The sequence below is a fragment of the Corythoichthys intestinalis genome, chromosome 4, assembly GCF_030265065.1.
Source record: "Corythoichthys intestinalis isolate RoL2023-P3 chromosome 4, ASM3026506v1, whole genome shotgun sequence".
Lineage (NCBI taxonomy): Eukaryota > Metazoa > Chordata > Actinopteri > Syngnathiformes > Syngnathidae > Corythoichthys > Corythoichthys intestinalis.
The window spans coordinates 48,532,511-48,547,502 of NC_080398.1; the positions used below are offsets into that span (position 1 = coordinate 48,532,511).

General features: G+C 39.4%; 1 protein-coding gene across 3 annotated transcripts in view; it reads left to right on the forward strand.

The window, feature by feature from the left end:
- The first annotated feature begins 1,179 nt into the window (after positions 1-1,179).
- cd22 (cd22 molecule) overlaps positions 1,180-14,992 on the forward strand; it is a 47,941-nt gene continuing 34,128 nt past the window's right edge. For all 3 annotated transcript variants that reach the window (XM_057835522.1, XM_057835521.1, XM_057835525.1), the window contains exons 1-4: positions 1,180-1,452; positions 13,719-13,818; positions 13,923-13,982; positions 14,787-14,885. In XM_057835522.1, coding sequence (XP_057691505.1) covers positions 13,794-13,818; positions 13,923-13,982; positions 14,787-14,885 — 184 coding nt within the window. In that variant the 5' untranslated portion in view covers positions 1,180-1,452; positions 13,719-13,793. The remainder of the gene's footprint in view (positions 1,453-13,718; positions 13,819-13,922; positions 13,983-14,786; positions 14,886-14,992) is intronic.

Sequence of the window (14,992 nt, forward strand, 5' to 3'; positions counted from 1 at the left end):
GACTTTTTTTTATTCAACCAACTTAGTAACGCATAGTAACGCACGCCTTTCCCGCCTCAGTAACGGTAACGGCGTTGCCAAGATGAGAAAAGTAATTAATTAGATTACTCATTACTGAAAAAAATAACGCCGTTAGTAACACCGTTATATTGTACCGCCGTTATTAACAACACTGTTGATGATAGGGTAGAATATCATTCTTATCTGAAAACGCTAAGTAATGCAAACTACTGAATGAGCAGCGAAGGTAATAAAAGCACACAATGCGGTAAAACAGCATATGGAGTACTTTTGGTATGTCAGCCTAACTATGAGGCCGATGACTCTAAAAAAAAAAAAAAAAAATCATTTGAAAATGTTAATGCGTCCCTTTGGATACGCTATAAAGGCAAATGACAAATGTTACCAAAAAACTATGTCGTTTTTTGTGGGTGTAGGGGTTGGTAGGGGGTTTGGGGAGGGGTACGTACATCATCTGTACTTCAGAAAAGGTTGAATTCTATTACCAGAGGATTTGCTTACAACATCAACCTAAAATGTGAACTTTATTCATCTGGACTGGTTAAATTGGAACTTGAGCTTAGTCAGGATTCTTGGATGAGACTCAAATAAGGGGGTGTATGGGGGAAGTGTAATTTTGCCTGCTGCCACTAGAAGGGGTAATAGAAGTGGGCGGAGAGGGGGCAGCCAAATGCTCCTGCCCATAATAACCAGCAGACATGACTCATTCAGCACAGAACACCACAGCAGCCACAGACAGGTCTCTGGCAGACGCGTAACTGAAACCTAACCCAGCAGTTTGTGAATGGGATTCGAATAATTTCATAGAGCTACAACAACTTCAAATTAATTGATGCTCTTAAAACTGTGCCACAAAAGTGTTTGATTTGGCTCATTTATTGTTTAATTGTGGTGTCTAAGCATATTATCGATAAGATATAAAGGTTTCACTCAAAGTAAGGAAGCTCTTTCCTTACTTTTTTTTGTCAGCACGAGTCCCAACTTTCTGCCATGATTTTCTTGGCTAAAGTCCCACTCATCAAATCGTCGTGTAGAGAGCCTAAAAGGCAGCACAAAAACAACATATCACCTTGTCAGAAATGATTGTAGCTCTGATCCTCATCATTCTTGCCCAGATTTCCCCCACGGAGAGAGCCACTCAGCGTGAAGACTAACACATGTTGGACAGGCATTATTTGCTTGTGTGGACTCTTTCCAACGCCAGCGAGCCTAGGGCGCTTAGAGTCTAATCTGTGGGCACTGGAGTAACAGCCAAATAACATATTTCACAACATAAAGAATGGCAGGGGAGGAACTGTGAGCGGTCACATTACATGAAAACTGCAGGCAGGAAGTGTTTTGCAACAGTGGAAAATCTTCAAGTCCACACTGACCACCAGACGGTCACACTTCATCTGTGGTGAGGGGATGGATACCTTCCCCTCCATAAAGGTTGGATACGCTGTCATACATTTGTCCATTTTTCACTGTTTCTCTCCTCTCATACTTTTGTAGATTTCTTTAATTGTTCTGCTTGTCGATCTAATAAATACAACACATTAAAAACAACATAGATTTTACCCATCTAGTACTCGACAACGTGCATGTTAACTCCAAGCACTATGACAAGAGGAATTGTTTTGATCAGCATTTTTTGTTGTTTTGTTGAGTAGAGTGGTGGCAAATTGGTTAAATAAGAACCCATAACTAAGAATCATAAAAATTCTGTGAAAATGAATCGCTCTCCTTGCACTAATTTGACCAATACAAAGGCATGATTAGTAGGTGTCTCTGCGAGACTCTGAATGTTTAACCCATGTGTTAAGGAGTGTTTTTCATCTTCAATCTGCCCAGAAAATTTACGTTTAAAAAATAAAAGGGGGAAATATATACAGTACAAACCCTAACCCTGTACTGTATTTCGACTCACAAATTCTTAAGTTTGTTTTAATAGAGTTCGGCCTGTGCTACAATCTCCTTAAGTCTAACACAAAATGTAAAATTAGCCAATAGGACGCAAATTGATGCTTGTGCCGTTTCTGGATATAAAAAAAAGAGCATTTGGTTGTGTACACAGCAAACGCTGTATACATACATTTGTAAAAAATTGTAATAAGTTAAAGTTTTATTTTGTATTGTAAAGTGAACACAACACAGAGAAGAGTTGTGTTAGCAACTGTGCCAAATTTGAATGATTAAAATTTTCAAAGTACCTGCAAATAATATTCTTAAAAACAAAACAAAAAATCCAGAAATCCCGGTGTATTTTTTTTTTTTTTAAACAATTTACTTGTATTATACTTCAGCAAATAAGTATTTGAACACCAGAGAAAATCAATGTTAATTGTACAGTAGCCTTTAAATACAATTACAGAGGTCAGAGGTTTCCTAAAACTTTTCATCAGGTTTGCACGGACTGCAGCAGGGATTTTTCTCCACTGCTTCACACAGATCTTCTCTAGATAAATAAGGTTTCTAGGTTGTTACTGAGAAACATGTAGTTTGAGCTTTCTCCAAAGATTTTCTATTGGGTTTAGGTCTTGAGACTGGCTAGGCCTCTCCAGAACCTTGAATTGCTTTTTATGAAGCCACTCCTAGGTTGTTCTTGCTGTCTGCTTCGGGCCATTATCATTGGGAAGACTCATTCATGACTCATTTTCAATGCTCTAACTAGGGGAAGGAGGGTATTCCCGAAAATTTCATGGCCCTGGTCATCCTCTCCTTAATACAATCCAGTCGTCTCATCCCATATGCAGAAAAATACCACCAATGCATGATGCTACCACCCCCATGCTTCACAGTAGGGATGGTGTTCTCGGATGGTACGCGTCATTGTCCTTCCTTCAAACACTATGAGTGGAATTGAGACCCAAAAATTGCATTTTGATCTCATATGACCACATTACTTTCTCCCATGAATCCTCTGGATCATCCAAATGTCCATTGGCAAACTTAAAACAGTCCTGGACATGTGCTGGTTGAAGCAGGGGAACCTTCCGTGCCATGCATCAATTTAATCCATGACATCTTAGTGTATTTCCAACAGTAACCCTGGAAATGGTGGTCCCATCTCCTTTCTGGTAATTGACCAGCTCCACCTGTGTAGCTCTTGGCTGATTCCTCACCATTCTTAATATCATTTAGACCCTACGAGATATATCTTGCATGGAGCCCCAGTCCAAGGCAGATTGACAGTCATGTTTACCTTCTTGTATTTTCTTATAATTGCTTCAACGGTGGATCTTATATCACCAAGCTGCTTGGCAATTGTCCCATAACAAGTCCAGCCTTGTAGAGGTCCAAAATTCTGCCTTTCGTGTCTTTGGACAGCTTTTTGATCTTGACCATGTTTGAAATTGGAGTCCTCCTGATTGTATGGGGTGAACGGGTGTTTATATGCAGCTAACTGCCTCAAACAGGTCAGAAAGTCAGACTCAAAAGCATACGCAGAGTTTAAGGGAGCGCCGAAAAGTGTCAATGTTTTCCGGTAAAATATTGTCTATAAAAGTTGTAAAGCAATAAAACAAACAACAAAAATGAGTGAAATTAACAAAAAAAAAATTTTGTAATGGGTAAAAATTATTTTTCGAACAGATCATATAACTAGCACCATAGACGGTCATTTGCTTCGGTTAGCCAAAACAACCTGAGGACCAAAGATTCAAGATGAATATACACATTTTTTTCAAACCTAAGCTTTCAAAAGCGACAAAAGCTACTGAGCAAGAGCCAAGGATTGAAAATTTGGACCATGAAACGCCAGAGAGCACTGCCAAAATGGTAAGCGGAGTTTCAATTTGCCCCACTAACGACACTAATTGTACAACAGAGCCACCACCGGCAGACGTACCATATTAAACGGATGACGATCTTGGCGAAAATTATAGCAGTCCTAAGCAGCTGGATTTAGAATTCCCCTCAAAAAAGATGGGAAACAAAAAACTCTCATTTTCAGCTTATTATTATAAATATTCTTGTAAGTTAATTTTACTGCTGACACTGCGTTTCAGGGTCATCAACATGCTGTGTCAAAATCTGCTATGCTCAAAAAGTCCATCTCAACAGGTCTTTGAGGCTCACAATTCTATTAAAAAGACAGGTCTTCGAATACTTATTTGCAGCAGCATAATACAAATAAATTGTTTTTAAAAAAAATCATACACTGTGATTTCTGGATCTTATTTTCTTTAGATTGCTTCTCACAGTGGACTAGCACCATGACGATGTAACCCCCCCATGGTGTTACAATAATTATTGTCCTCACTGTAACTACATTTTTGAGCCACAACCACCGTATTGACAATTTGGAGGCAGTGAAAAACATGCCTTCTCAAAGCATGGCTAACCTCTGACTACTGGTCTAACACAGAGCTGGCAACTATGGAGTGAGATTTTGTTGGAGGTGACCAAAATTTTGCCCTGCACACAGGCACACAAGTTGGTGGCTCAAATATCAGGGAATTACAATTAATTTGGCGTTGTACCCATGTTGTGCCCTGCTTCATGGTGGTTTGTGCAGCCCAAAGCCATTGATGGGGCGGCCTACAGAAGATCATGGGCAACATTGGTTACATTCTATGAAGCAAAGACATAGCTGAAGGTCCACCGCCAGGACATTTAGGATTAATTTAATGTGATTTCCTTCCGTTTTTTTAAGCAATTTCCATTCAAGTGGATTAATTGACATTTTGATTGCAATGGTATTAATAGTTTTCTTAAGAGCACTTAATGATTTATGTTTAGGAAAAAATGACACAAGATAAGTTAGGGAGAAAAATGTTACATTTTTCAAAGCCTCCCACCATACATTTCAGCTAACAAAGCAGTGCAACAAATAAAGTGCTTTACATTAGCCTTTTTAAGCAATTCAAAAGATGAACAGATGATTAAAAATAACTAAAAATGAGGTATGCAGATCAGCTGGTTAGTCTTTTTTTTTTCTCCAAGATCTGTGGGCAAGGTTGTACTGGGCTGGGGCCTTCTTAGAGGCCTTGATGACCTCTGTGGGGGGGCTCCCATCTGAAGCAGGGCTCCAGGCCGGCCATCTTTGTGGTCATTATTGAGGACAAGGTACCATCCAATGCCAGGAAAACACCCTTTCTGCATTAGGATTTGAATGGGGCAACACCAGCGCCTTTTGCGGAGGATGTCATGCATCCATTAATGGCGCCTTGCTGGTTCAGGAGCCTCCTCTTCTTCATCAAATGTCAAAGCTAATACCAGTAGCATTTTATTGAACAAATTTAATACATAAATTAAAATGCTAACGATGGACTACGTTAGCCTATTTGGTTGACCAACGTTACTAACCGTTATGTATGGTGACATTTAAGAATCCCGTTTAGAATACTCGCTCAAAAGGCGCTCAAAAAGCGCTCAGTAGGCACAGGGGGCAGCACTTTTTTCCAGAAAAAAGCGCTGCAAAGTGTGAACACGGCCTGATACTAAATAAGCAATGCTATATGAGCTGATGTTTTGAGCATGCTTGCAGTAGGCAATACTACGAGGCTAACAAGGTGATTTCCTGCTGCCTGTTATGGGAACTGAGTTTACATTTACAACACAAAATCAAGTTCACACGTACAAACACAAACAATTTCTTTCAAGATGTAAAGTTTAAAAGAGTGGGTACTTAATTGACGATATATGTCACTAATTATAACATACCTAATCTCTGTCTGTAATCTTCAGATTGTGACTTTCTTCAGAGATTCTTTCTCCATTCGAGTTTCTCCCGTGATTGTCTTCTTGAAGGTCTTCTTCTGTCGGAGCTAGGATGTTTATGCAGCGAACAGGGTTACAGTGGCGAGTAGCGCCATCTACGTTGAGAGTTTGAAAAAGAAACGAACGAGTCTCGACCCAAAATCAGAATGTTTGTTTTTTGCGTGAGAAATTGGATGTGTGGTGTGTGTGCGTGAGAAAACAGGCAGTTGCGTGTGTCTCACGCTCAAAGCGTGAGAGTTGGTTGCTCTGCTAACATGACTTTAGTGGATAAGATCACGGCGCATTGTGTATTGCATTTACGGTACAGGTAGTCAACGTACCCGACCTACGTGATTTCGAATTCACGACGTCCCCTGGAAGAATAGAGCAGGTAGTACTCCCACACGCGAGTAAGAGTGCATGTACACACAAAGAAGAAGTATTTGTGCACGCGCACACACAAGAAACAGCGCATTTGCTCCACGAAGAAGTCGCACAGTTGAGTGACAGAGAAAGAAAGAAGTGAAAGATTACAGCTGCAAGCCTGGGCGCACATTTGTTGCTTGTGAAGCATCGACAGAAGCAAAACCTGTATATAACACATTTTGTACTGTTTATTGTGCGTTTTCAATTGTTGTCAAATACTTGGGGTGAGTTTTTTTTATTGTTTCTGATGATGTGTGGACGATAACTGATACATGTTAATCGTTTGTGTGGATTCCTATTGCTGTACCAGCAGCCAGTTATTAAAGCAAAATTGCTGTTATTGAAGATGAAAATTATTTCATTTAATTTTTATTTTAGTTTCATTCTGCAAGTGTTGATGTCATGAGCAGCTGAATAAAGTCAGCAAACCACACGGATGTCTGACATAGTCATTTTGGAGCTTAGCTCGCCGTCTAGCCGGGACTTAGCTCCAACATCTTGGCGAGGACAGTACAATGACGTATTATACATGTTTTTGTTGATCATTATTTTGAGATTTCAGGGGTCTTTAGGGGTACTTAAAGGGTTAATTCTGACTTACGTGGAAATTGTGGTTACGTCACCAGCATATGAACGGAACTTATTTGTAACCCGGGGACTCCCTGTATAAGTACATGAACTGCATACATGATTGAACCCTCTTGAATCATCGTAGGAAAGAATTAATTGAACATGTTATTGTTACCATCTTCATTATATTTTTTAAAATCCTTCCACTGTAGGGGTATGAGAGAGAAGTACAGACATTAACAGGATTGAGGTGGACGTCCCAGTCGAGTGCTACTTGCAGTTCTTAATAAACCCACTCAGCGCACCTTGACCTCTCGGACATAAGGAAATCAGTTTCTTCTTACATCATGTCAATGACTATCAGCACGCCATATTTTAAGGAATAAGTGGCTTTAATTAGTGGTGAATCAATTTGGTGGCATTCATGCACAAATAAGTGCCAACCACTCATTTTGAAATCTGCCATCTTACATCCGTCTGAAAAATTAACAACACCCAATCTAAAACAAGATCAGCAACTTCTGTAAGTACTACAAGGTTATCCATTTGGTTTTCATCATAATTTAAAATTACATATTTGAATTTGCATTATAAGGTCCTTTAAGAATCAGTACACGTGTAGCCAGCTCTAGATATATATTTTGGCCAATTAAGTCACAAGTCAGCATCAACCCCTGCCCCCCACTCTAGACAAAAAATGCCAGGGTCCCATTATCACTCCACTCTTGGTATATTATCACTCTATAGACACTAGTGACTACTCTTTTACTTTGCCTTCTTTCCTGCTTTGCAACCTTATCCTCATCATCTCTTTTTTCTCCTTACCATATTCACTCTTTCCTCTCTGTTTGTGGTCACTCACACTTAATCGAGCGCCGTCCATCTGTTTCTCTTCATTCGTTTAGCTAGGCCTGCTTTTGATTAAGATTACATCAGACTTTGACCTATTAGTGTGTTGTGTTCCTTTTGAAGTCATTCTGTGGTTACAGGTTAAGCTCAAAGCCCACCACTCTTCCGACTTCATGCAACGCATGCTGTATTCCGAGGAGGACAAATGCAGTTGGTTCTTAAAATGTTCAATCCTTGAACTAAATTACTTTTTCCTCTTGGGGATCCAGTAGGAGTAAATATTACAAGACTTTCTGTCATGTGGAGAGTCACAAGACGATCGCCAGTCTGCGACCTATTTTGAGTCCCAACCTATAATCCAACGTAGCAATCTGCGAATTGCAATATATTGTTCATTTAACCTCATATCCTGAGGATTTTTTATTATTTTTCTAAGGTAACTTTCCCAACCAAGGAATTCCTGTTCCTTATTAGGCTAACATTTCAAAGTCAAGCTCAGCTTCCCTCACTAAACACCATGCAGATGTCGTTTATTAAGTAAGACTATTTTAGGACAGAAATGAAGAATGAATACGCTTTTATTTAATACCAATACCCTCATTAGAACACTAATATGGTATAGTGAACAGATCAAACAAAGGGCTTCCATTTCCAGATGTTGATCACAACATAATTTCTAAATAATATTCATTCCAGCTTCTCTTTGTGGCTTGAATAACTTGAATGCTAGACTATTCACTTTTTAGGTTAATGATGGACTTATGGAGACCAATCCTGATGCTAAAATGACATCTATTGGCCATGATGTGCCAGAGCTGGATGTTAAAGTCATTTAGACTCATCAGACTAAGTGGACACAGTTGACTGAAAGGTCTTCCACCTCCTCACGTCTGCTTCGAGATGAATTTTTCTCCTGCCTTTTTTTTTTTTTTTTTTTTTCAATTTAGCAGGGGATGAAATGACTCATGAAACACCTGCTTGGAATGTATGCTTGTACCTAAGGTGTACATAGTATTTATCTATCTATCTATCTATCTATCTATCTATCTATCTATCTATCTATCTATCTATCTATCTATCTATCTATCTATCTATCTATCTATCTATCTATCTATCTATCTATCTATCTATCTATCTATCTATACATACATACATACATACATATATATATATATATATATATATATATATATATATATATATATATATATACACTCACCGGCCACTTTATTAGGTACACCATGCTAGTAACGGGTTGGACCCCCTTTTGCCTTCAGAACTGCCTCAATTCTTCGTGGCATAGATTCAACAAGGTGCTGGAAGCATTCCTCAGAGAGTTTGGTCCATATTGACATTGGTGATTTAAGTGACTTTGAACGTAGCATGGTTGTTGGTGCCAGTAGGGCTGGTCTGAGTATTTCAGAAACTGCCCATCTACTGGGATTTTCACGCGCAACCATCTCTAGGGTTTACAGAGAATGGTCCGAAAACGAAAAAATATCCAGTGAGCGGCAGTTCTGTGGGCGGAAATGCCTTGTTGATGCCAGAGGTCAGAGGAGAATGGCCAGACTGGTTCGAGCTGATAGAAAGGCAACAGTAACTCAAATAACCACCCGTTACAACCAAGGTAGGCAGAAGAGCATCTCTGAACGCACAGTACGTCGAACTTTGAGGCAGATGGGCTACAGCAGCAGAAGACCACGCCGGGTGCCACTCCTTTCAGCTAAGAACAGGAAACTGAGGCTACAATTTGCACAAGCTCACCAAAATTGGACAATAGAATATTGGAAAAACGTTGCCTGGTCTGATGAGTCTCGATTTCTGCTGCGGCATTCGGATGGTAGGGTCAGAATTTGGCGTCAACAACATGATAGCATGGATCCATCCTGCCTTGTATCAACGGTTCAGGCTGGTGGTGGTGGTGGTGTAATGGTGTGGGGAATATTTTCTTGGCACTGTTTGGGCCCCTTGGTACCAAGTGAGCATCGTTGGAACGCCACAGCCTACCTGAGTATTGTTGCTGACCATGTCCATCCCTTATGACCACAATGTACCCAACTTCTGATGGCTAGTTTCAGCAGGATAATGCGCCATGTCATAAAGCTGGAATCATCTCACACTGGTTTCTTGAACATGACAATGAATTCGCTGTACACAAGTGGCCTCCACAGTCACCAGATCTCAATCCAAAACAGCATCTTTGGGATGTGGTGGAACGGGAGATTCGCATCAAGAATGTGCAGCCGACAAATCTGCACCAACTGTGTGTGTGTGTGTGTGGGGTGTGTGTGTGTGTGTGTGTGTGTGTGTGTGTGTGTGTGTGTGTGTGTGTGTGTGTGTGTGTGTGTGTGTGTATATATATATATATATATATATATATATACATATATACATACATACATATACATGAAGTTTGGTTCTTTTATGACTTCATTATGGGTTAACAGAAAAAGTGATCAAATCTGCTGGGTCAAAAATATACATACATGGATCTGAAAAAGCGAATCATTGACTTGAAGTCAGGAAAGTCACTTGGAGCCATTTCAAAGCAGCTGCAGGTCCCAAGAGCAACAGTGCAAACAATTGTTTGTAAGTATAAAGTGCATGGCACTGTTTTGTCACTGCCACGATCAGGAAGAAAACGCAAGCTATCACCTGCTGCTGAGAGAAAATCGGTCAGGAGGGTGAAGATTCAACCGCGAATCACCAAAAAGCAGATCTGCCAAGAATTAGAAGCTGCTGGAACACAGGTGTCAGTGTCCACAGTCAAGCGTGTTTTGCATCTCCATGGACTGAGAGGCTGCCGTGCAAGAAGGAAGCCCTTGCTCCAAAAGCGGCACCTTAAGGCTCGACTGAAGTTTGCTGCTGATCACATGGACAACGATAAGACCTTCTGGAGGAAAGTTCTGTGGTCAGACGAAACAAAAATCGAGCTGTTTGGCCACAATGCCCAGCAATATGTTTGGAGGAGAAAAGGTGAGGCCTGTAACCCCAAGTACACCATGCCTACCTTCAAGCACGGTGGTGGTAGTATTATGCTGTGGGGCTGTTTTGCTGCCAATGGAACTGGTGCTTTACGGAGAGTAAATGGGATAATGAAGAAGGAGGATTACCTTCAAATTCTTCAAGATAACCTAACGTCATCAGCCCGAAGATTGGGTCTTGGTCGCAGTTGGATGTTCCAACAGGACAATGACCCCAAACACACATCAAAAGTGGTAATGGAATGGCTAAATCAGGCTAGTTAAGGTTTTCGAATGGCCTTCCCAAAGTCCTGACTGAAACCCCATTGAGAACTTGTGGACAATGCGGAAGAAACAGGTCCATGTCAGAAAGCCATCAAATTTAACTGAACTGCACCAATTCTGTCAAGAGGAGTGGTCAAAGATTCAACCAGAAGCTTGCCAGAAGCTTGTGGATGGCTACCAAAAGCGCCTAATTGAAGTGAAAATGGCCAAGGGACAAGTTACCAAATATTAGCGCTGCTGTATGTATATTTTTGACCTAGCAGATTTGATCACTGTTTTCTGTTCACCCATAATAAAGTCATAAAGAATCAAACTCCATGAATTCTTTTTTGGGACAAAGAAGTATCTGATCCAATCACTCTATCGGAGAAAAATCAAGAGTTGTAGAAATAACTGGAAACTCAAGAGAGCCATGACATTATGTTCTTCACAAGTGTATGTAAACTTTTGACCACAACTGTATATATAGAGATGGCGACTTATCCTATATGCATGTGTGATACATCATTGGAAAACTTAAAATCTCAATTTTCTGGTGGAAGAAAAATTTTGAACAAGAGGGCATTTTATTTAAAAAAAAAAAAAAAAAAAATTAAATAGCAAAACCCTAACTGAAGGTAAGAGCATGAGACAGCTTAATTAAACACGCCATTATTTTAACGAGATATTATCGCATACTTGCCTCTTTTCAATCCAAAAAGTCCATGTAGCATGTATCACCGTCATCATCAAGATACAGCTGTGAATGGCCTCAGCCGGATTTTGGGGGGATTTTATGGGTGAAACATGGTAAAACGGACAAATCAAAAATAGTTCAGAGGCTTAATGCACCATTAATCTGCTATGGCAGCATATAGACATATTGTTCTGTCAAACACAACAGTTCTTTTAGCTTAAAATACAGCAGTTTATTTTAAAGAGGGGTGCAAGAGAAGAAACTGCTTTTTCAGCCTTGTCTGTGTTTTCCGCTATTTACATATATATGACTTTCAATGAAGAAGTATATTTGGGGTACTCCGTTTCAAAAAACAAGATGCATATTGTATTTGTATTGTATGTGTTGCATTTGTGCCACTGCATGTGCAGCACTTACACAAACTTTGACTTGCAGTAAAATCAGTGTTTTTTTTTTTTTGGGCAGCCCTTTTAATTTTTTTTTTTTTTTTTTTTTGTCTTAGTCTTTTGGACGATAATTAGTCTTAGTCATATTTTAGTCACCTCAAAATATGTTTATCTTCGTCTATAAAGTCAAGACTAATTTTGTCTGGTTTTAGTTGAAGTTTATTTAGGATATTTTTGTCAGTAAAATTTTTAAAAATTACTCCAAAAATAAAGGTTTCCAACTAGCACATATTGTAGCATCTACAAGGACAACGCCAACCTGGTGATAATACACTATCACCAGGAAAACAGTACATGATTTTCAATTAGTTATAGCCACCTGGACGCCACGGAACTGTAACTAAAAAAAGTTGTTCAAGAGTTTAAGAGGACGCTCGTCGTTAGCCAATACTAACGAAAATGCTATGCTAATGCTACAAGTTACATTTAGTGTGTGATGATCACTCAGCACAAACCTTTAAAGGCTAAAGCAACATTGCATATTCTCTCGCGCCCAAAAAACAAATCTTGCAAACTTGGATACTGGATAGTCGGAGCGGAGGGCACAGCACGTCACATGAGTGACGCAACCAGACACTGTTACGATGCATGTTAACTACACATAAAATGTCACACATTGTGAAACATGTGGCGCAAACTATTGCGCATTTTCGTCTCATTCTAGTCTTTTCAGACAAAAATTGGCATTAGTCTCATTAAGTTTTAGTCTCCCAAAACATGTTTTTTAGCTCGTTATCGTCTTGTCGTCGTCATGAAATAAATTGTTCGTTGACGAATTACTTTCGTTATAGTCATCATTGACGAAAATAACTGTTTAAAATGGTCATCTAATGGCTAGAATCAATTTCGAATTCGATTTTGAAGGTGGGGATAAGTAAAAACTAATTGGAGCTCCATTTATGTCTATCAGTAGATGAAAAACTATGTTTTGAATGGTTTATAGCTGATTCATTTTAAAAATTATATTTCAGTTAACTGTGTCTTATTGTCAAAATATCGTCTTGTATTGTTTACATTTTGTCCATTTTATTGTATCTCGGTAAAATAGTAACGACTATTCACAACCGTTGTGTGAGTTTTCTCTAGGGAGTCTTAAGAACTTAATGGAAATTTCTGCGTGTTGAGCTTTATTTCAATTTTATTGTGTAAAATATTGAATATTTCCCTCTGGAACTGATTGGAAACGCAACAAAACAGAGCTTAATGTAGAGTGAACTTTTGATTTGTGTCTATATCAGGTGGCCAGAAACACCACTTCAGCTGAATGCTAATGTTACTCTGTGGATGCGTTAAAGTGAATAAAACCTGATAATATGTCAAAGTTAATAGCCTGTCGTGCGGCGCCAAGAAAATCAACCCATGCAGATTGAAAACTTAATCCCTTCTTTACACTCAGGGCTTCTTCAACAGTCAAGGGGCGAAAAACGAAAGAAATGCTTTGACACATGTCGGCTCAGAAAGTTGACTTGTATTTCCAACACACATGGTATACAGGACATACATACAGCAACTTGGTCATTTTTTCAGCGACCTCTTTTTGTCTTAGAAAGTCAGTCTAATCATTTCAAATGAAACATGCGTTGTAGTCAAAAGAAAACTGTTCTAGTTGTGGTTATTTCAATTAGCACATAATGTAAATAAGCATCCAAAACCTGTGCGCTTTGCATGAAGTACAATTAAAATCAAAACGTCCAAAGGATTAAGTATGGGACAGTAGCTTGGTTGAAACAAACTAATAGTTCATCTTCACCTTCCCTCCTCTCGCTGCCCCCTCCTTCTCTTCTTCCCTCCGCCTTCCAGCAATGATTCTGATCACCAAGCAACTTTCATTGCTCTGAAACTAACCCCCATCTCCGTTCAACTAAATTGTTCTGAATGAAGATACTTTTCATTAAGGGGGGTGAGTGTTGTTTTTTTTTTCATGACAATGGCATGATGCCCTTTATGACTTTGTTTTCTGCTGCTTCATCCTTTGGTGTGTTATCTTCTCCTTTGACTTTTCAGAGTGCGCGGATATGTTGGCAGGTGCATTACTTCTCTGCACAGTCCTTACAACTTTACCAGGTAGGTCATATTATCTGTATTACATCAAATATTGTAATTTAACTAACTGCCAATGATGACATCGGGGTTACATTATTTTAGTACAGCACGAGATGTCATTTAAATTGACGGATATTTGGCTATATAGTTTTGAATAAAAATTATGTCATAATAAAATATTTAGCCATGGCAATGTACAATATGTGATCGGAATTAATCAAAATAATAATCAAAAGTCTGATGTGCAGAATTAATAAGGTCCTAGAGTCAGGTGCCCTTGCCTTTACACTCAGGTTATTTATAAGTATTGATTGTCTTTTTGTGCAAGCTAGTCACCCCCACAGGCTGTGAGCGGCACAGAATGTCACTATCAATCTCAAGGCACCTTTTTGATTTAATGCTGTTTGACGCTTAATTCTCCATGGACACATATTTTCACTTGTGTGTTTTGGAATGGAATACTTTATTTTGTCTTGAAGTAATGTGTATATTCCGAAGCGAAACCTCCCAAAGCCCATTTTTCATGTCAAGAAACTATGTGTCCACAGTTATGCTGTCATCCCTGAAGCAGACAAGAAGAGGCAATGACAGCTGAATATGCATCACTTTCCTTGTGGCTTGTGAAAATGAATGATTCCTATTCTTGTTAATGTATGTTCATGAACATTAATGTTCAACTTTTTACAAACACATAACGATTTTCTATAGCTGGAGCCTATTCCGTCTGAACCCAATGGATAGAAGGAATTGATATATTGTTGGCCTTGTGCACAGCGCTGTCAAAGCCACACTTAGATGTTAACAATTTGTATGATTGTGCTGCAGGGGGCCAAAGCAGGTGGAGCGTCTCGTTTTCTCGAAGAGAGATCTGTGTGTGGGCTGGAACCACTGTTACGCTGCCGTGTCGCTATGACTATCCATCAGGTATCTCAGCATTTGTCTTTGTTGGGCGCAATCTGAATAAAATGCAGTGGACCCTTATGATACAAGCACAATCCGTTCCATGGCCAAGCCGTAACGGGAATTTGCTC